The following is a 22,651-nucleotide window of genomic DNA, read 5'->3' on the forward strand; positions in this document are numbered from 1 at the left end:
AGACCACGGCCACACAGCCCAGAAAACCCACCAGAACCAGTCTAACAAAGCAAGATTTAGAGAACAGAACTTCCAGGTTACCAAGTGTAATATCAAGGCAAACCTGAGCATTTTGGAATCGAGCCCTGATTGCGTTATGAAAACAGTTAATAAAGCAGCCCAGAACAAGGAATGAAAATACTCATTCCTTATGTATCAGTTATTTATTCAGCTTTACCAGCAGGCATTGCTCCCAAACAAATGGGTTTTAATATTAATATTAATAGCATTCATCAAGGAATAAAAATCAACTATTTTAAGGCAGGTTAAAAAGATCAGCCTTCCAATGCTTGTTCTTGGGAACTTGTTTTAGTTCCCCATGAGAAAGGCTGCTTCTGCAATACGCTATCTTTGACTTTGAGAGACATCAGGATTGGGCCATGGAAGCAGGACGGAACCGTCTGTGGCCACCTTCATCAACCTTTTCAAATACATAACCAGGCGGCTCTTTGAAAGCTGCAGGGCACAGGACTGGTTTCTTTGGGGTATAGCTTGTGGCATATGTGGTTTCCTGGGCAAATGGTGCAAGTGGCTTAGGGCCGGGTAAACGGGGTCTGAAGCTTTTAGTGACATGAAGAGGATGAGGCACATAATGGGCCTGAAAAGTAGTCAGAGTGTCCATGGGTTCAACTGGCAACGTGATAGTTGATTTAGGGAAAATGGCATTTGGTTTTGCATACTGCCAAGGCTGGTAATCATCTTTCATGGTAGATCTGTAGTCGAAAGGATCTATGTTTTGTTGAACACGGGCCAAAGGTTTACATGATGTTGCTGGCTGGCCGTGAGGATTTCCATAATGAATCTGTGCAGATGTCTTGAGATCCATCTTGATATTGGGTGGTACATAGACATCGCGTTTTTTGGAAAAGCGGGGAGGAGCTGGCCATGCTTGGAACTTTTCCTGAAATTCAGTAGTGCCAACAAAGGGATTGTCTTGCTCTGGCAACTTATGAGATGGCTTCAAAGACTTAGCAGGCTCTCCTGCCAACCCTTTGTAAGACAGGTTGTGTGTGGTGAGACCGTCAAATGGGGCATCACTGGGCTTGAACGGCGTATATTCGTGGACATGACGTTTTGCCAAAGGATGTTGTACGTAGCTCAACTTATAGTTTGTCATATCTTCCAAGGGAATCTTGGAGATGTGGGGTGCCTGAAAAGGTTTGTAGCTCTTGGTAACTACTGGCCCCTTGTAAGGATAAGCATCCTGGCTAGTAGTTCGGTGATCAAATTTTGCATCTGATGGATGGTAAGCTGTGTCTGGCTTAATCATTTCCCTTTTTGGCTGATTCCATGCCACGTAATCGCCTGAAAAGTAAAAAGACTGACTTGATTTAAATTACATTTAAAATTTGTTTACAAAAAAACAAATATGTTTGTACATTCCTATTCAGTACCTTGCATCTAATACAGTTTAAGAAAATATGAACAGAAAGAATGGATACAGCCATGATTATTGGAGAGATTACGACCATTAATTGTATATGGGAAATGTCATCAGTATCATTTATGCAATGTGATAATGGAAAAATTATGGGAAGGTGAATTCAAAATAAGGCCTACATAAAATATGTCTTTGTATTATTAAGTTATAGTTTACTTTTATTTTTATATATCCAATTTTTGGAGGTGAAAAGCATTATTTTCATACCATGATAAAATTATAAATAAAATGTTTTTCAAAAGCAAACATTTCTCAAGTACAATAGGTACAAGAAAGATATGGAACACACATGTTTTAACAAAGGAAGGAAAGCACAAGTAGATTAAGGGGGAACAACTTAGGAACAACTACACACACAAACACACACAGAGAGTACCATCACAAACAATAGCACTTCTGTATTAAATTCTTCTCTTCCTTAACACTTTACCTCATGGGAGTGACTCCCTACTTTACTCTCATTGCGTCTGTAAATGCAAAGGCACTTACAATGGCAACAGCTGCTCTGCACAGGGATTTCCTTTGTGTCTTTTTATTGTGTTTGCCATTTTATCCTCCATCACCTCAGTTGAATTTTTGTAAGTTTTTTTTAGTAGGATTATCAGTGCAGTGTAGTAGGATTATCAGTGCAGTGTTAGGATTTTTTTTTAATAGTAAAAAGCCCACCAGTTATGGGAACTAGGCTGATGATGGGCACGGGGGAAATGGCTGCAGAGAAGCAGAAATTCACACATTCTAGCCCTCACTGTCCCCAAACCCAGTTTTGAGTATGAACCAGCCTTTTGAGATTGGTCCTGCTCTTGTTGCAGCCATTTTGTGGCCCAGTGCCCTTTCTTACCATTCCAAAAGCTTCTGCAAATTTGGAGGCACCTGACCTAATCTAACATTCTCTTTCTGACAGTGGCCTACAGGTTTTTCCTGAGGGGGCTCATAAACAAGACAACGACTTCCCATCAACCTGTTGTACATCTCACAGTATCTGTTATTAGGAGAATCTCTTGGCTGGAAGGTTCCATTGCTATCATGATTCAAAACTATTGACAATATTTGTCCAACTCTTTTTAAAATCTTCTGAATTGATTGATTGATTCAATTTGTATCCCGCCCTCCACCAGAGGGCACAGTTGGTGGCCAGTATGTCTCATTGTAGTGAATTCCACATGTATATGTTAATGATGTGTTATGTGAAACACTACTTCTTTTCATTTGTCCTGGCACAACCCAAATGATGAACTGTGCTGAGAGTCTGGCCCATAACCCAAGACAACATTGTACCTTTCCCAACATCCCCTTCAGCATGGATTTACTTATCCACTTCTGATTTTGTGGTGAATTGCTCAAACAGCACTAGGAGACTCCACCATATGGATGCAACATCTGAATCAGCACTGGGATTTGAACCAACTTCTTACTAATGTTGTAGACAAACTTCTGAAATGTAGAGCATCTCAGCTGAGGATCAAAGTTTAATAGCTACTGCAGGTAATAAAGGATTAGGATTACTTTGGAAGGAAACCAGGGACATGTGTTGAAAGGGATCATGGGAAAATGAAATGATGAATTGAGTGAGAATGTACTTCACTGTTTATGGTTGCTTCTTATATAAGGTCTTAATGTAAGCATGAGGTGGATTCCTAAGATTTTCTTTTCAGCTATGCTCTAGCAGGCCATCAAAACCATATTGTACTTAAGATATCTTTCAGAGTTTGCCATTATTTTGTGATAATCTATCTAAGGGAGTTCACTGATATGGCAATGTTGTACAACACTAGAAAGATGACAAATGCTTTCACATGTCTTCCATTTCAATATTTTTATAAACTCCACACAACTGGAGCTCTCCTAGGTATTATGAATATATTTTACTTAGCTAGAGCCAGCCGTGCTACTATCCCCCACTTGAAATCTGTTACAATTTTATTGAGACTCTCATTCTTTGCTGGTAGATATTAATGGCTTCCCATGTATCACCATCTTGAAAGAATTAGGGAATGTGGGAGGGAACCAAGGATAAAAACCACATGTTATATAGTTCAGGCCAATCTTGGCAAAACCAATCAAAATGACTCTAAAATTAGATTTTCTGCCTCTAGATAGACATGAGTGTATCTGTGAAACAATTAGAATACTGAATCCATACATTTAATCACATTATAGAACTATAGTACTTTGACTATGAGATCTGATAACATCATCCATGGCCACATTGTCCTGCTGAATTCTCTGGCCTCTGTGGGCCTTTCAAAAGAAAAAGGCCTTCAAAAAACACCTAAAATCCATTGGTTCCATAACAGTTTTTCTAGTTCTGATTCAGAATGACTGGCACAATAAGTCCATCCCTCACATCATGAGGATACCCAAGCATTGTATTTTGCATGTGGGTCTATTTCAGCTAACCTGATCCCTGCATGATGCGTGACTGGAATTGTGACCTGCCTGATTCCCAAGAAACAACAAAACTTGAGCAGAACGTTGTCCAGTCTGCAGCAAGGACCAAACCAGACATTAAGTGGGCCATAACTGATACATCACTCACTTCCCATCCACCAGTTTACATATAAAGCAGAAACTAGTGTCTTTTTTCATTAACAGAGGAACACAGAGAAGTGGCTGAAACACTAGACTGAGAGAAGAAAGGGGCAAGAGAGTGTAAAATTTGTGCCCTTCTTCTATATGTTCTTGGTGATCATGAGACATTCCACCCATCACATTTTATATGCAAAAGGGAAAAGAGATAAATACATTAAAAGATCCAGTTGTCTACCACCTTTGGCCAACACCACCACCTTTGATGCTATACCAAAGACCTACAATTACTCAGCCTCTGGACTTTGAAAAGAGAGACGGTGTTCACCAAACTTTTATCAGGATTTCAAAAACAAGCAAACAACAATATGTTAGTTAAATGCTGTCCCAAGAGCGGTATCTGCTATTATTAACCTTTCCCATCTGTAATGTTCCCTGAGGTCACAGATTGGCCACCAATCATGGAACAGCAGGAAAGAAGCCAAGGCCAGTTTTTTAAATACTTCTCTGTTATTAACTTTCACATATGCTTAAGACTTCCAGCCAGAGATAGTCACAATTACCTTGGCTGGGAAGAAGTTTAGGCAGTTAGCTAATCCAGCTTGTAAAATCTAGCTACCTACATATAAGCATCACTTTTGTACACAGAAACAGGGAGAAGTGAAATGCAATGCTGGCAATGGTGAATACACAATTTAAACAGGGGATCAGTGATTTTCAGACTGCGTTCTGTGGGATGAATGATAAAATTCTTGAATACAATGAGTAATGTCTGCAAACATAATTCCTGACTTTGGATCTGGAAGCACCACAATCATAGCTTCCAATTAAAAGCTGCCTCACATAGAATCCAGTTATTCATCCGCTCTATAATGCAGATCCTGTCAGGGCAGTGTAGATGCCTTACATCCCTATTTATTTTCATTACTAGTGCGGTATTAGTTGTGCACAGCATCTTATTATGTACATTTAGATACATTAGACTGTTTGGATGAATAATGGTGGCCCAGGCAGTATTTTTGATTCCCTTAAGATTTTTCCCATTCACATTGATGGAGGGAGAAGTCTCATATCCGGATCTTTCATTTAAGTAAGTGAGGAAACCTGTTCCTGCAGAAGCTCCACCTGTGCTCTGCAGTGGAACTGTGACTCTGGTAACAGGCATATCATTGCCTAACCAGCAAAGAGATGCAGTTTTGTTACAATCCTTCATATTGATAAACTGTGGCTGTTAATGAATGAATCAACACAATATGGAACAAGATCTTGGGACCAATTATCAGAGATTCCCATTTGCAGATTATACCAAAAAGAAAATGTTGCAAATTACAACCACATGTGACTGAGCCGCATTGTGCTGGAGTTCTTGAAATCCCAACAAAGGCTGCTCTAAACATTACTGATAAAGATTTACATATGGCACATATGCAGAGAATAAGCAGAAAATATGCAAGACAAATTCCCCCACTGGTGTGAATCCACATGTTTGAAATAGTTGAAAGCAGTGGTATGCTTCCCATTAACTTCAATGGAGCCATGCTTTCCTGACTTTCCTATATGACAAGTGTTTGATTTTGTATCTATTTGGCAATTAGGCTTATCAGGGTTAATGTTAGACAAAGTCTTTTTAGTCGCAATAAAGTCCAATTTCAATGTAAAGCAATGAAAATCTCTTCCCTAGGATGGTTTTTTGCATATAAACGTAAGATTTAAAGCCTGCTTCCCACATGTGTCTTCCCAGTTGCAAGTAGCTCTACATATTTCTGGTTATAGAATCAATCATATGTAGACACTGCAGGCTGAAAGAAGGCCTTTTTGATATTATGTACACTGGAAATCCCCAGCATGGTGCCTCTAGATGCCATGACACCCACCAAAGACTTTATGGGCACCCGTCAAATGTTTTAGACAGTGGTTGGGGATCTTCCTCAGCAGGGTTTCTGATTGGCGGTGCAGATTAAAAGAACATTTGTTTCAGCAGCAGTTGCCAGCACAATGGTGTTTTCCCCACAGACAAAATATCCTGGGACAGACCCGGGATCATATATCCCAGAGTGTTTTTATCCTGGTTTCTCCCTTCGCACAGCTGCCCATCAGCGTGTTCAGGCCAGGAGGAAGAACTCCAGTGAATTATGCATGAGCCCCCAGTTTATTTTCATTTTCCACATGAATGTCTATGTCTATGTCGTTTACGTCATTTATGCAGTTTGCGTACGTTTACGTAGTTTATGTAGATTCCGTTTTTCCGACATTTTGATTGGCTGCAGCTAAGGGGCAGGGAGAACAGGAAAAATAAACCGGCCCATCTCCCACGGTGTTTGCATGGGCGTGGGATCGGTGCGCACTTTTTCAAAAGAACCACCAATTTTATTGTTTTTTGAAAGCGGCAGGATAAGGCAAATCTCGTGGGGCGGGCCCAATTTAGGCATGGAAGCCTTGTGGAATTCATGCCCAAACCGGGTGGGTTCACTTCCTTATCCCAGAATATATTGGCCGTGGGGAAAACGCCAGTGTTGGCTTTATTTTTTCTCACTCATCTTTCCCAGTGTATTTTTTAAATTACCCCCATTCCCTCCAAGCACTTGGGCTTTTTCTGAATAGGGGGCTCTGCCTTTTGTAGTGGCCATTCTGCAGATAACTCCACCTCCTGCAGCAGCCATTCTGTGGTTGTGCCTGTTAAGGTTGTGGGTTCTTGAACCCAAGGCAAAACTATGTATTTACCCAAGAGAGATAAGTTATGAGAAACAGGAATTTGATTCAGCTGTTGGATGAGTATCATAAAACCCAAAGCTATGTGCCGAGAGGGCCCGTTGACATGAAGCAGGGAGCCCACATGAACAAGATATCTGACTCTGGATAAGGAAGTTTTTACCTCAACAGGCAGAAGAGTTAAAAAGTGAAGGCTTCCTTTGTTTGAAAGTGAGAGGAGATGAGAAGAAAGGGAGCTCCGTTCAGAAACATGGAAACCCATCCCTGAGATGCAGAGATGAGGGTGGGGGGATGTGTTTGCTCCATCTAAAGGTAACTAGCATGATGTAATGTAGTTAGGTATATGTTTCCTTTTATTTCCTTAGATCTGTATCTCTTACTAGGATGGCTATTTCCATATATATGCTCTACTTTAATTTTTAGTAATAAAGCTTTTTTCCTGTTTAAGAAAACAGTGTCTGAAATCTCACCCACATTCTGAGACTGCTGTTACATGCTAAAGGACAGGCACCCAAGGTCATCAGAAACTCTGTCCTTTGTACTTTCTTACAGGCAGTCTGGCTGTACTAACCCATAACCAGGCCCCAAGATTTTCAGATACTTCAAGCCCCCTCCAACACGTCAATCTTTCACCCACTACAGCTGACAGTCTGACCCTGATATGGTAGGTACTAGACTGCAGTACATAGCTGTATATCCATTTTGAGAGTCTTCTGAAGAATTTTACTCACATTGCTCATTTATTCGTGATCAAGGTCATGAATAGATTATATGGCTCGTGGAGGCATAATAATGGAGGCAATGGCATGACATCACAACCCTGATGTTAGTACACTATTGTCCGACTGTCTCCCACACCCCCACTAACTCAAAACAAAGCTCATCGGACTATGAGTGTGCTTTGCAACTTGCTCTCAACCACCTTACATGCACTCTCAGCAACATCTGTCAGAAAGGCCAAAGTCCTAAGGTGCTGATAACAGTACCTCAGCAAAAACAACAAAGAAATTGATGGGCCCTTTGTTCCTGTGGGACCTCTAGGCTTCAGTCTAGTCAGCCTCATGGATAAAACGGCCCTGCAGGCAGCCTTACAAGGGTTCTCCAAGGCACTGGTTTACTTAGGACGCTGGGTTTTATAATGGGTGATATCAGGAAGAGGATACATGCTTTTATATGCAGGCACACGCAACATACAGAAAGTACACAAACCCAGGGAGGGAATGTGACAATACCCACCACCCTGTGTTAGATTCCAAAGGCTCAAAATGGTTGGGGAATCCTGCTGTGATAAGAAAATTAAGAATCCTGCTGTGATAAGAAAATTCAGTGCAGCTATTGCTCTTGATCCATGCTAACTTAATAGTGGTAGCACCACATTCTGGCCATGTGCAGTGATGGATCTGAAGGGCAAGAGAGAACAAGCCAGCAGATCTCTCCTCTGGTAAGCTGCTAAAGTTGTGATAATCCTGCTGCTGGAGTCATTAGTTCATGGCCTGTGGTGTCTTACAAGCCCTATCTATTCTGATCCCCTAAGAGGTGCTCTAACAAGCTTTCCATGGGAAACAGGGACAATAAAAACGTTAGCCTTGGCTATAAATACACCCTGTTCTTCCTTGTCTATCAGAAAATTAATAGCTTTTTTCAATTAATAGCTTTTTTCACAGCACCCAAGCTTTTTTCATGTTTTTATCCTATCAAGAACCCATCAAGAAACCACAAGTAATGTCCAAAGCTGTCCTTGTTCTTTTAGAAAGTGGTTTAAAAGAAGTTCATCATATAAAGTTCATCATACATCTACCTTTGTATGTAGGTATTGTGGTCATCTTCTCATCAGAGGCATAGTTTTGTCCCTCAGGCAAACAAGGAGCCACCCGATTAATGGGGTAAGCATTGTAGTCTTGCTTGTACGTGGACAATGTGTCCATATTTTCATTATTCCTAACATATTGGTCTGGAGGTCTCAGTTTTATAGGTTTCACATCATGAGGGACATAATCTCTCCTGTGAACAACAACATCAATATGTCACATTAGTGGTTATCTAGGAAGGACACAGTTGAGCCACAAAAAGAGGTATTAATGCAGGGGATGCAACCAGGGTTTTCTGAAAGCTGGCAAAAGAATAGGTGATCTAGATTGTAAAAGATGGTCAAAAACAAATGCAGGAACTTCTTTGTAGCAGTACCTATTGGCGCTATTTACTATAGTTATTACATAGTCACCTGATGAAGAACTAACTGTTCAAAACATATTGGGAAGGATGTACATTGGATTAAACAAGTAGGCACTAGTTTTTTAAAATTCTGTTGTCAGGTCCTGCCCTTGGTGGTGTACACACATTCACAAGCCTTGTGTGGAGAATTATATTATTACCTCCATCAGTTTAGATGGATCTTTAGTGTGAGTCTCCCCGTAAGAGTTTACCTCACACATTCTGGTTGAGGGGAAAACAATGAGAGAAAACAGGGAAGAGGAGACAGGGGAAATATGAAGACCAAGGGAGTGATATGAACAATCTTCATGTTTTATGCCATAATTTCAAGGGCTCCCACCTGAAAGGGGCCAGCTACTATTAATTAGCTCAGTTTGGGATGTGCTATATATTGAAGAACTGGGAGTATATAAGCCAGAAGGCTGTCACTCATTTTCATTTGCTGGACACTTGGCAGTGATAAGAGTCTCTGTATTTTTATCAAGCTGAAGAATGCCAAACCACAATGGAGAAGCACTGTTAATCTCAGAGATGCATCTAGCGCTTTTAAAACTGTTGAAATAGTTGAGTTTCTCACCTTCCAGAAGATTTGCTGTGCTCTTTTACGGCACTGCCAAAAATGGCAAGATCCTTAACCATGCTGTTGCAGCTTCTTTCTTTTTTTTAAATTTACTTCATGGCTTCTGCTTCTCCTGGGGAAGCACAGCTGGCTAAACAAAGGACTTGTTTCATGTGGGGAGAAAGGGGGCAGAGTCTATGAAGAGTCATTATGAACTCTTCCGATTACCAGTAGAGTTGGCCAAGAAGAAAGGAGTGGCAGTATTTTTGTAGCCAGGCATTTGCACCTGGGGATTTTGGGGGGATCTTTCAGTGCTCTATGGATAGAGGTGGACGGAATGTGACTTGACCAGCAGTGGCTCAAACTTTTTACTGCTGCTTAAGTGATGCCTTGGCATCAGGTTTTTTCCAGTCTCTTTTTGTTAGTAAATTATTTCGGTTCTTGCTTGCAGAGATTAATAAATAAGATTGCACTCTTGAGCTCCCAGGCTCCATAGCCAATGTTGCAAGGACATTATTTCAGGTTCTAGCTGGATGGGATATCAATAGTTACTTGGTGTACAGAAGCAGTGATGAAGTGAGTGAAGGTTTTTCATGTAACATTCTGGAGATGCTACATATGCATTAATGGAGAATAGGATCACAGTGATAAGCTTGACCCTGATATATGTGCATCCCATTGGGGTGCACATAAACCCCATCTGCAGGCAAGGGAACAAGCATAGGGCTCTTTTTAGGCTGCTGCTTGGCTTGGAGAATGACTTATCCCTTTAACAGAGACTTAATGGTAGTTGTGGTGAGTTTTCCGGGGTGTGTGGCCGTGGTCTGTCTGATCTTGTTCCTAATGTTTTGCCTGCATCTGTGGTTGGCATCTTCAGAGGTGTATCACAGAGAGAAGTGTGTTACACACTGTGTCCAGTGAGAAGGGAATGTTTAGTGGGGTATATATTGTCCATGTTCCAGGTAGTTATTTACCAGATTATTGTATTACTACCATGCCACAAAAACTTTCAACTGTCCATTTTTACTCATTTCATATCCACTCTTCTTTTAAGGAAAAGGTGCTTTTGGGATGCAGTGCTAGTGAATAGATCTATTAGTTTTGAATAACAATAGTTTCTGAGTGTGTAGAACATTTTTCTTCAGTCCATGTGGCAGCCCTGAGTTCTATTAGGAATCCTAATTTTTGTGATTCCTAAATGAATTCCTACTGGGAGAAAGGCAGGCTAAAAATGGCATGTGTGCATGTGTAAACAAAGAAACAGGTGTCCATGTATGGAACCTATGCACAACTCACAATGAATGCATATAAGTCAGAGGATGAGGTTCTCACGGTGGTCCTGTTCCCTTTCTGTGTGCCTTTACTATGCCAACAATAGCATGTGAAAAGTGTTATAGATCAGGTTGTCATGCCCAGACTGACAACTAGTGAATGATGGGAGCGGGAGAGAGCCGGGGTAGCAGCCATCAGGTTTTCCCCAAAAGTGACACAAGTCTTCTTTAGGAATTGCCAAAAACTCAGACTCCTAGAGGGGAACGATGTCACGTTCAGGTTTTCCCAGAAGTGGGTCACACCATTGTTGATGGTGATTTTTTTTAAAAAAAGCTTTCTCCTGCCAGCCACTGGAGTGCTGCTGGACACATGGCAACCCTCGCTACAGATGCTCATAAAGAATAAACATGAAAATGAAGAGATTGTCAATCTCCACCCTCCCTGCTACCCATAAAGGAGTCTAGCCATTCACTAGGCCAGATTTTAAAAATCCCATAAGTATTTCCCACTGATTCCCTCACAAAAGTAGCTTCACCTGAGGCCTGCTCTGATTATAAGGCATTCATACTGCAACTGTGCAGCTCACAGATTACTTTCTGTTTCTATTTTCTTACCTGGCAGTTGTCATGCCTTCCATGAGCACTGGCTGCTTAATATATTCTGCTTTGGGTTTACATGATTCCCTGGGTTGAATACCGGGGTAGAGCGGGTATTTTTCTGCATACTCAGACAAGAGACATGGCTTCTCGGTCTGCTCATAGGGCCTCGTTGGGAGATGTGGGCAATGGTGGTATCTGTAGAAGGAAGGAAAGATGGAGATGAGAGGTAAACAAGACCAATTCCTCCTATCCCTGTTTGCCAGGGATAATCTTCTTTTGGTTATATGCCCCAGGTAATCCATGATCCCTGTCTTGTCTCCATTTTTGCTTTTTTGGAGTTGCTTTGTTTAAAAGATTGTTACTGTGAGTTGCTCAGGTTTCATTCTTCAAGGCTGAGCCTTCTCTTCAGGGTTTCCAAAAGTGACATTTCTAAGGAATGGGTGGGGAATGCAGTTTCTCCTAGGGTTGCCAACTCCAGGTTGGGAACTTTCTAGAGGCAGCAGAGCCGAGGGAGAAACTTCAGCAGGGTGTAATTATTATTATTTATTATTTATTATTTGGGTTTATAAACCGCCCTCCCCCGAAGGGCTCATGTCATAGACTTCACCATTTTCTTCAGAGGAACTGTTCACTGTAGCCCAGAGATCACTTGTAATTCTGGAAGATCCCCTCGCCTCCATCTGGAAGCTGGCAGCCGTAGTTCATGCACGTGCATATAAATGCAAGTGTATGAACAGTAAGGCACAATCAGAGCTGAGATCTAGCTGGTTTTCACAGGTTCCCGAGAGTAGGTTACTAATTATTTGTGTGTGCCAAGAGGGGGTTACTAATTGGTGATTTTGCCACATGATTTTTGCCTTAGTTACGCCCCTCTTCTCAGCGCGCATAACTTGAAGCAGTCTAGGAGGAGGTGCACTGGTGTGCGTGGCAGCCTGCACCTGCGTGCAATCATTTCCCGCCCAAGGACTGGCGCAGCGCCTGCGTCCTTGCCACAGCCCCACCCAGGAATGCCCCGCCCCTGGAATGCCTGACCACGCCCCCATCGTGCCCCGCCCAGCCCCATTGGTGCTACGCCACAGTTTGAATCCCACCACCATGGGAACCTGTTACTAAAATTTTTGGATCCCACCACTGGGCACAATCCAGCATTTTGCCTGAACGACATATTGCAGCATGATAGCATATTATGAGGTTGCAGTTATATTTAACTAGGGTTGCCAACCTCCAGGTGTGGCCTGGAGATCTCCCAGAATTACTGCTGATCCCCATGCAAGAGATCTGTTCCTCTGGGGGAAATGGGTGCTTTGGAGAGTGGACTCTATGGCATTATACCCTACTGAACTCTCTCCCCTATACAAACTCCAATCTCACAAGTGTTCACTCACAATAACTCCAGGAATTTCCCAGAGTTGGCAACCCTATTTTTTATGCTTTTAAACACAAGAACGTATCATCTGGCTCTTGGAGGGAAAAAAGAAGGAAGGCTGTTGCAGGGTAAATTAATGCAGCATTCAACATTTTAAAAAGTCAGCAATGCATAATGGAAGGGCTTAGTAAAGCTAAAATTTGGAAGTCATTTTAATCACAATCACAGTATTGCAAACTGCCATTGAGCCGCAAAGCTGCAATTGAGCAAACATGCTTTTGTCTATGAAATGTTGAGGAGACTAGTCCAGCTCACATTTCCTTCATCCAATGCCAGAAATCAGGCTTGAGAGCATGAAACAAATAGTTCTTCTGAACATGTGTAAAGTGCTGTCTTGACAATACTGGTTTATAACAGACAGCCTTTTTATTTTGTGAGGGGGCAGGGAGTAAGACTTCCAAGCTAAGTAGTGTAGCTTCCTAACATGCATACAGCTCACTGTTTTACAGTTTTAAAATTAAAGCATAGGAAATTGTGATTGAAAGAATTACTTTTGTGGCTTAAAAGGCAAGAGCCCCAGGAAAGCTGCAAATGAACCGTATTTCTTCAAATCTCAGGGAATGTCTGCAGTTTTGAGCCCAGAAATAAATCTGGCCTTCCTGTATTAAATTCAACAACCCATGCTATTGACCTTCCTCTTTATGCAGAAATTCAGCCCTCTTTCACGATATAATTCTGGAATGTCTCCAGATGACATCAGTGGGAATAATGTGGAACGTTCCTGGAGGAGAAAAGTATTCAGTCTTGGCCTCCTGAGTTCATCTTAATTCACAAAATAATGCACATAACATTATATTCTGTTCCCTGGAAGTTGCATCATGACACTCCTTGCATTTTGAAGCTTCAGAACAATGAATGCAACATGTAAGGGAATCGCTGATGGGAAATGGTCTTTTTTGAGCTCCATCTTCAGCACTTGATGTGGAAATGAAGCCTCTGGCCTTTTCGCACACCACACTTACCCCATTTCCAGAGCATTTTTGATCCCATTGTTCACAACAAAGTATGTCCACACTCCCCTCCTCCAAACTTTGTTTCCTGCCATGTCCTTAACTTTTTATTGTTTGCTTTTTTTCACACATGCACTGCAGTGATGATTTATAGCATCACTGATTCAGTAGTCTCAAAAAATGGTGGGGTGGGGGGGAAAGCAAGATACTAGAAAATAAGAGGAGAGGGCCTAAGTAGTGAGGTGAGAGACAAAGAATATGGCAGAGCAAGCACTGTAGGGGAGGTTGGGCGACCATACAGGGAGCACCAAATAGCAGCCCATCATTTTGATGGGAAAGAAACAACTTTTCAAATATGTTCGCACTGTGAGGGAAACTCATTTAGAAATGTTTCAGCAAAAAACAGCACAGCAAAACTGCTTTCAGAAACAATGGAGGAAAAGCTGCTTGAAAATGTTTCTGGAACCAAATGGGGGGAAGCTAGTGCAGAATTCCATGGAGGAATGATTTTATCATCACCCTGGAAACGTAAATGACTTGTGCGGCAAAAACCTTTTTCTGAACAATCTGGCTCATTTTGTTACAAAGTTATAAGGGGGTGGAGGTGCACAGTTATCATACCATCTCAGAACCAAAAAGGGTTTGACACACTTAAAAAAAAACAAGAACTAAGACATGGTTGCAAAAAATTGTTGCAAAAGTTGTTGCAAAAATATTGTTATAGCACTATATACTGTACTACTGTAGCAATATTTTTAAAGCCTGAAAATTTTTCTCAGTGGCGTAAGGAAATGGCAGGCACAGAGGGCTATGAAGGAAAGTGAGAAGAAAACTTCTGTGCGGATATTCCATTGCCAAAAAGAGCTATACAGAAAATTGTCTCCATATGGAAGCAGCCCATGGTTCACTGATAGTTCTCAGCAAACTGATCTAGGAACCACTGGATATTGGCCAAACTTTTCTTTGTGACCATCTGGCTTAGCAAAATTAAAACCTTGAAATTGGTTTGTTTTTTAATATTGGCTCGATTGTGTCAAGAGGGATAGGGGACAAAGGAAGAATCTGGAAAAAAAATCCTCAAGTTGTTATTAAGATCAATAGGGTCATTATTAGTGCAACAATAACTCATATCACTGTACAAACTATATAAGATTGCCACCAAGATAAAGAATACATTCTTAAAACAGGTAATGGTCATAGATTACATATGTTGAAATATAGGGTTGCTAGCTATCTGGTGGCAACCACCTGGAGCTGGAGGGGAAGGGCAGGGCAATTTTACTTGCTGATACATAACTGGAAGTGACATCACAACACTCTAGGAATTTTCAAACTCTCTATGGTAGCAAACCAATTGAGAGATTCCTATGTTAATACCGGTAGTTATAATTCTGAGAGATCAACAGGCCCCATTAGGAGGTTGGCAACCATAACACATACAAACATTCAGTGTTATAAAATAGAACTTGGCCAGCTTTATTCATAAGGCTTAATCCAGCAAACAAGATTAAAAAATTGTCATCTATATAGGTCAATATACCCTATGAACACAATATTTTATTAGGTTGCTTCACAAGCCACAAAAAATTTTTAGGTTGCTTCACAAGCCTTCGTACCTACGATACCGTCTTGCCCCATATGTCCCTAATCGGTCTCTGAGGTCAGCAGAGGCCAATTTGCTGGTGATCCTTGGCCCCTCAATGATGCAGCTGGCCTCCACCCGGGCCAGAGCTTTTACAGCTCTGGCCCCTGCCTGGTGGAACGCTCTTCCTCCAGTGGTGCGGGCCCTGCGGGATCTCCATGAGTTCCGTAATGCCTGCAAGACTGAGCTGTTCCACCGGGCCTTTGGGGAGGCCGGCCGTTCATGGCCCCCCCATAACATCAGTGGACTCTACCACCCCCTCCCCTCCCCCCTCTTTTAGGGGATTTGATAGTAGGCCGCTTGGTATTTAGAAGCGCTTGGTATTTAGAAGCTGCATTTTAATGGGGTTGGTTTTAATGAATATAGAGCTATGATTACTATTAATCAATTTTGATATTTATTGTTTTTATTTGTGCTCTACCTGTGTATCTTGTTTATCTTGTTGTTCACCGCCCTGAGCCCTCCGGGGGAGGGCGGTATATAAATTAAATAAATAAATTAAATAAATAAATAAATAAATAAATAAAATGGGTAAGAACAGTCTTTCAATCTCTTGGTCATAAAATATGTAACATGATCACCTGTTGAGGTGGGCTAACTTTTCCATTACACACAGTCCTACCATAATCAACTTCTAAATTCCTAAATTCAGGATCCCTTGATTTTTGAAAAGCAATTGACTTCTACTAACTAAGTCCACTAGTATGTTGTACTAAAGCTGTGATGGGAACAGACTGGCTTTACCTTGTAATGTGGCAGGCTAATATTAACCACAAACACACACATAAGATAGTAAAAGATGTATTCTTACGAACACCCACTAAAACAAGAAGATAGTAGCTGATGCTATTAACCCACACCACTAGAGAATCTTTAAGCCAAATATTTAATTCAATATCATAAAGGACCTTCTGTGGTTAAAAGTGTGGCTTCAATATGTTGTATATCTTCAAACAGTTTTACAGCGTGACGTTAACATTCCCTTGGGCTGACAGTGCAATGATTTTCTGGCTCAAACACACGATACACCAAGTTGGAATAAGCCTTTTGGTAACACCTAGAGCTGCAGAAGTTTCTTTATGACTCATGCATGACCGTTTGGATAAAAGACCATTTCATTAGCTGAATGTGATGAGTGCTAGCCTGCTTACTTTATGATGCTTGACTTAACATTGTCAAAAATCACACACCCTCCCCCGGTAATTAAAACTGAATGGGATAAATAGCTGTATGCTCTGTCAGATTCTTGGCTCAAATTGTCAACAAGTGTGACTAGATGAAGTACCACTGACTTCAACAAGCAAAGAATGGCCATGTATGTAAGATTCATTTGCTTCCTTAAACACTCAGCCCCTTTGCATTGTGGAGGGGCAGGGAGAGGGTCCCAGGAGCACCCACACCTGGATCCATGCAAATAGTATTTTGTGTGAGCTGAGCAAAGCACATTCCTAAGGCCTCAGCCGCACTATTTATGGATGTCACCATGAGCCCTAAATGTCTGAACTGAGCCAATGATAAGAAAATTGAATGTCATGAAATATTAAAATTTCTCTATATTGGATGCACCAGTATTAGGATTTCTCTATTTTAGATGCTCATCCTCGTAAGTATATTTATTTATTTCAGCATTTATACCGGGGATTTCTTTACAGAAAGGAGATGTGGAGGACAGAGGCAGCATGCAATTTAAAAAAAAATAAACTGACAAACAGGTAATACAAACATCTTCTCTTCCCAACAGGCACCTTGAGAGGTAGGTGGGGCTGAGAGAGTTCTGAGAGAACTGTGACTAGCCCAAAGTTACCCAGGAGGTGTCCTGTGGGAGAGTGGGGAAACAAACCCAGTTTTCCAGATCAAAGTCTGTCACTCTTAACACTACATCATGATGGCTAAAGGTCTCCAATGCTCTCCCTTAGCAACCTGAGGCACTCAGGTATGCCACAGTTGCCCAATACCAGGTTACACAGACAAAGAGCTGTGTAGACAGGAAAAAAGACAGCAAATACCTCTCACTCCATTGCCAAAGTTTGGTCAGTAAAGTCTCCAGACAAGCTAACTGAAGCTGATGATCTGATATCATTTAAGACACTCCATCTCTTCTCTAGTAGGGGGCTGCAGACCACAAGCCATAGGCTGTGTCAGAATCCAAAAAGAGGTGGGAAGATCCTCAGGCAACTGTCTCAGCCATCTGGCTAAGTATTCCACAGTTCCTCAGAATTGCATACTTTCTGTAATATGGAGGAAGCTAGGTTATAGTTCATGTATGCACAAAAAATATGAGTGTGATCAGGCTTTGCCAATGCATCACATCAGATACTGGATGCAGAGGATTCCTTAAATTCAGCAATGACTTTCCAGGAAACAGGAAATTCTATGAAGGAAGGAGGGAGCAGGATACCGCCCCCCTCCATGCATAAATGGAATCCAGTCCAGAGTTCATGTCACAGAGGAAGGACTACATGAAAGAAAGAGGTTTGAACTTGTCATGTTTAAGACAGAACAGTCTTTTGTTTGTCCATTCTGCTGGCAATAGAGACAATTACTTCAGCAGAAGGCAGGTCGACGGGCAGCTCTCCATTGTTCATCCTTCTACAACCACTTGATAGACTTGGGGGCTCACTATCTATTGTGAAGTCTATGCTTTGTTGGTGGATAACAGGATGACTTTGTATCAGATGTTAGGTGACTATGTATAGTACCGTACATACTTGTGTATAAGCTGACTTTTTCAGCACATTTTTATGCGAGTGTATACGGTGATTCCAAGATGGCGGTCGGAGCTGGGGTTGCTGTGGAGATCCGGTAAGCATGTTGCTGCTTTTTTTCTAACTCACCAGAGAGCTGTAAGGACAGCCTGCATAGCATTACAACTAGGTTGTGTGTGTGTGTTAAAAGAAACTGAAGCATTTCTCTCCTAAGGGTTATTGGTGCATAGCATTCTAGATGAATACAATTCTTCATACAGTAGTTTACTGCCAAATACTGTTGTTGCTGAAGACAAGGACTTTCTTTGGAGCAAAGTTTAGGCTGGCATGGCTATGAATCCCAGAATTATTCTACATTTGGAGGAAAACAGTGGTTCATTTGTGTTCCTAGAATGCTGGAAAGCTGCTCATCCCTAATGCAAACTCTGTTAAGCAACTCTATCTCACCTTGCTCCCAAATCTTCTCTTTTTAGCTGCTACTGGGTCAAGTTCGAAGGCTTATACTCGAATCAATAAGTTTCCCAGTTTTTTGTGGTAAAATTAGGTGCCTCGGCTTATATTCGGGTCGGCTTATACTCGAGTATATACGGTAGATCCATCTTGGTTTGAATATGTGAAATCTTTATGGGGTGGGAAAGCTGAATCCTCTTCTCTCAGCACACTTCTTAAGCACAGACAGGACAGTTCACATTCAAGAGACACAAAACTCTAATAAGACACTGGGTACAAAGTCCTCAGGTCATCCACTAACTAGCAGGAGAACTTTCTAATGTGTACCAAAAATCCTTGGTTACATGCTACGAAGGAAATGCCAACCTTCACATCTCTGTTTTGTGTTGATGCAACTTTGATATTCTTCAGCTGCCTTGAGTGGAAAGGCGAGGCTGCAAATTTAGCTAACTAAAATATCCTCACCTCAGATGATGGAAATATCCCAGCTGGTTTTCCAGAAAGAAATGAGTATGGAGAAGCACACTGAATCTGACTCATTGCCCTTTTCAACTTTTCATGGAGGCTACATTCCACAATTCTATAGCAATACACAGATGATAGCTTCAAGAGATAATGCAAGGAGGGAAAAGTATACATATGCAATGCATCAAAATGTACCGTATAAGAATACTGGCTGCAGTGATAACATTAAGAAAGTGAAAACACATTGCAAATAAAGGCACATGGAAATGACAGTATATTTCTTGCCGGTAGTGAGTGGTTTTGAAATAAAAATTTTAAATGCCATTTTTTTTAAAAAAACTTCTCTTTTGGGAACACAGAAGTTTGAAGTCTTTACACATATAACTATACGAGAGACTTTAAGCCAAAAACTTTTTGGGGTTAGCTGCAATTCCTACAGAGCTCAGAAATTTTTTCTAAATGTCATGGCTGCAATGATACACTCTTGAATGAATGTGAAAACACAGGACAGCACTTACATGCACAGATGGATATAAGTTGACCATGAAAACCAGTATTCTTTCTCAAACAGTTAATATAACAGTTCCCAAATGCTCTGTGGTGATTGGGAAGGGGGGTAACTTTTTATTTTACTTGTGCCTCCCCTTGGCCACATTACCACTATGAGGAGAATGAAGTCTTTTACATTTCTGTATATCACCTTTGTTTTCCTCTCTCTCTATTTCTACATACCTTACCACACATCCTAGAAGTCTGGTTTCTGCTAGGCAAAGGACAGAAAGAATTTGAAATCAAGGACCAAGCATAAACATGTTTATTAAACAGCTAAACATTTAAAAGGATGATATAAGCAATTAAATGAGCATGTGTTATGCTGGTTCACCTTACTGTTTTCTTCAGGATTACTGTAATAAAAGGAGCTCACTATGCTAATTTCCTCACCCAAAAGGATTTAAATAATCCATTTACCTAGCCTCCATGCCTTGTTCTGGATAGCCCAGGCTAGACCAGTTTTGTCATTTTTTGGAAGCTAAGCAGCAACATCCTTGGTAAGTACTTGGATGAGAACACCCCCATAGAGGAGAATAGAGACACACCGCAAAAATCGTGGAGTACCTCTGTCAACGTACAGGGTCTGAGAAGGGTCTGGAGACCAACTAAGGTCAGCCCTGCCCCCTGGAACAACCCCAGAACACTGGCATAGCTTGGGGCAGCATACAAACACCAACAAAAGGCCAAGTGTTGAGGCCAGGCATCATGGGGTGCCAGCAGATTTGCCCCTTGTTGACATGTCTCAGAGAGGGCATTTATGCTGGTGGAAGCTTGTGCTGCAACCAAAAGGGGATTCAGTTGCCCTCTGGAGTGCGCTGTCCATAATTGATTGTTTAGCATTGCTCCTGTGCTTTTAATGTTGCTTTACAGACATTACTTTGTTATGGCCCTTACCAATGACAATAACCCTATACAGTATGAGATAATTATTATTCCTTTATTGGTGTCTTAGCACAATGGAGCTGTAACTACTACTACAAAAAGCCCGCTGATAATAGTATTAGGGGAAACTCAAAGGCTTGAGGGAAGGGAGAGCGTAAATGGTGCCAGTTTGGGGGAAGAGGTCAAAAATCTGCACCTTTCTATCCTCGAAGGGACCAAAGCCATTCTGAGTTTGATTTCCCCAAAAATATTATACCAAAGCAGTTTGATGTAAAAAAAATTCAACATAACAGCAGAAACCTGGAAAGTTGGACTAAATGAAGATCATGTACTGCAGAAGCTCTTTCCTTCTCCAACCACTTTGCCCCATACAGTTTGGGAGGCAAGATAAAGCTAAACTGGGTGGAAGGAGACATTGTTTTCACTGCTAACTTTTGGGGTTTTTTAAAATATATAGTATAGCTTAATTATTCTTAAAAGACTGAGAAATGCAGAGAATTCTGATTCGATCTGCATGCTGTGATAGAGTCATCTGTGATTTATCAACCTTTGAGAACATTTTTTTTTCATTTAGAACAAGGTCAATAGAGTCCGTGAAGAGGGCAGATATTGGAATATGTTGCAAATATCTCCTTTTTATGAGGTAGAGTCATTACAAGGTCAGCTTCTCTTGATTGTTAGTTCTTAGGGTCAGAGAAGGGTCTGTAATGAGATCACTACATTTCTGGAGGCAGCTTGTCTGTCACATTACTCACTAAAACTTCCCCTTGTCTTTCAAAGGCTGTAATCCTAAGTATGCTTTGGTCAGCCAGCAAAACATGTTCTTTTTAAAAGTATCCTCTTGGTCCTATTTATGGTACCTCTAATTTAGTCACCAAAGTACTTAAGGAGCTTGTCATTGGAAGAATGGCAAAAATCAGGGAAACAACTAGTAGTAGCTATTACTGGAGCTGTTGTGTTGTCTCATCAAAGAGGATGTGCTGTGTTCCACAAGTTGAACAAGTTACTTGTTCAAATCCTGTTTCTGTTTTCTATTTCTCAAGTTCCCTCAAAGAATGAATGCATGTACTGTCCGGCATAGTTTCAGCTGCAAAGCTTCCTAGACAATTCAATAAATCATTAATAGAATCCTCAAGGTAAGCTTGTACAATCAAGGTAAAAAGCTAGCCTGATCTTTTCAGATCTCAGAAACTAAGAAGGTTCAGCCATCGTTAGTACTTGGATGGGAGACTAGCAAGGAATACTAGAGTCACTATCAAGAAGTCAATGGCAAACCACCTCGATTAGTCTCTTCCCTTGAAGTCCGACTGGATCACCATCAGTCTGCTGTGACTTGACCGTACTGTACTCATGCCGACTTTACACAGTGACTTCTAAAATGTAATTGTTGATGTATGGCTGAATTTGAAATACGGTGGTCAAATCCCCACTACCGTCTTAGCCAGGTTTCAGAACACAAACTAACCAGGTTTGAAGGACAACCTCCCCATTGCTTGCGAGGTAGATTCCGTTTCTTGCACTCATTCTCCCCGTTAAATCTGCGTTCCGGCAGGACCTGGTTGCAAGTGGCATAGACACCATTAACACGGTTCAGAGCTGATCCGAGGGGAGGGATGAGGGTTGAAACCCTGACTCATTTCCCGCCGTGTGACGCGGAATTCAGGCAACCAATCAGCGCTGCGATGCGCGCGCAGCCTTTCCTTGGTTTTGTTTCCACTTTTGTGATCTCCCAGCAGAAGGGGATGCAAACATTAAACAGTCAAACGTGTAAAAAATACATTAATCGTTAATGATTTACACAGGTAACGATTAACTGTTTGCACAGTTAAATGTTGAACTTTTACACTTTTTTTTAATCACACCTCTACAATGTACGTTTCCGCAGTGGGAAAAGGTCCTGCCCCATCAAGGCATGCCAGCCAATCAGGGGAGACCAGCGAAGTGAGCTCACCTGGTAGTGGGGATTGCTAAGAGTTCTGCAACCTGGTGTGTCTGCTGTGTGCTCGCTGCGGTGGGGAGGGAGAAACTCCAATGAAGAGGACATGGTTTCACAACGAACAGGTTTGGATCTGCATGTAAATTTCAAGTGGGGATTCAACCTAAGAAATGTCCAGCAGTTTGCCATTACAATATTCAAATGTGGTGAATTAGTTAGCTTTTAGTCTTCAAATAATAATAGCAATCCATACATATTTAAAAGGAAAACATTACATATGGTAACTT

The 22,651-nt window shown here is 41.4% G+C and overlaps 1 protein-coding gene across 1 annotated transcript; it reads right to left on the bottom strand.

The window, feature by feature from the left end:
• Positions 1 to 193: 193 nt before the first annotated feature.
• On the bottom strand, positions 194 to 22,428 carry SAXO1 (stabilizer of axonemal microtubules 1). Its single transcript, XM_048502870.1, has 4 exons — positions 22,380 to 22,428; positions 11,372 to 11,551; positions 8,514 to 8,716; positions 194 to 1,344 (listed from the first exon to the last, which is right to left on the bottom strand). Exons 2-4 carry the CDS (start codon positions 11,392 to 11,394, stop codon positions 407 to 409), a joined length of 1,164 nt encoding a protein of 387 aa, XP_048358827.1. The 5' UTR covers positions 11,395 to 11,551; positions 22,380 to 22,428; the 3' UTR covers positions 194 to 406.
• Between the last annotated feature and the right edge of the window lie 223 nt (positions 22,429 to 22,651).

The sequence above is a fragment of the Sphaerodactylus townsendi genome, linkage group LG07 (assembly GCF_021028975.2).
Source record: "Sphaerodactylus townsendi isolate TG3544 linkage group LG07, MPM_Stown_v2.3, whole genome shotgun sequence".
NCBI classification, from domain to species: Eukaryota; Metazoa; Chordata; class Lepidosauria; order Squamata; family Sphaerodactylidae; genus Sphaerodactylus; species Sphaerodactylus townsendi.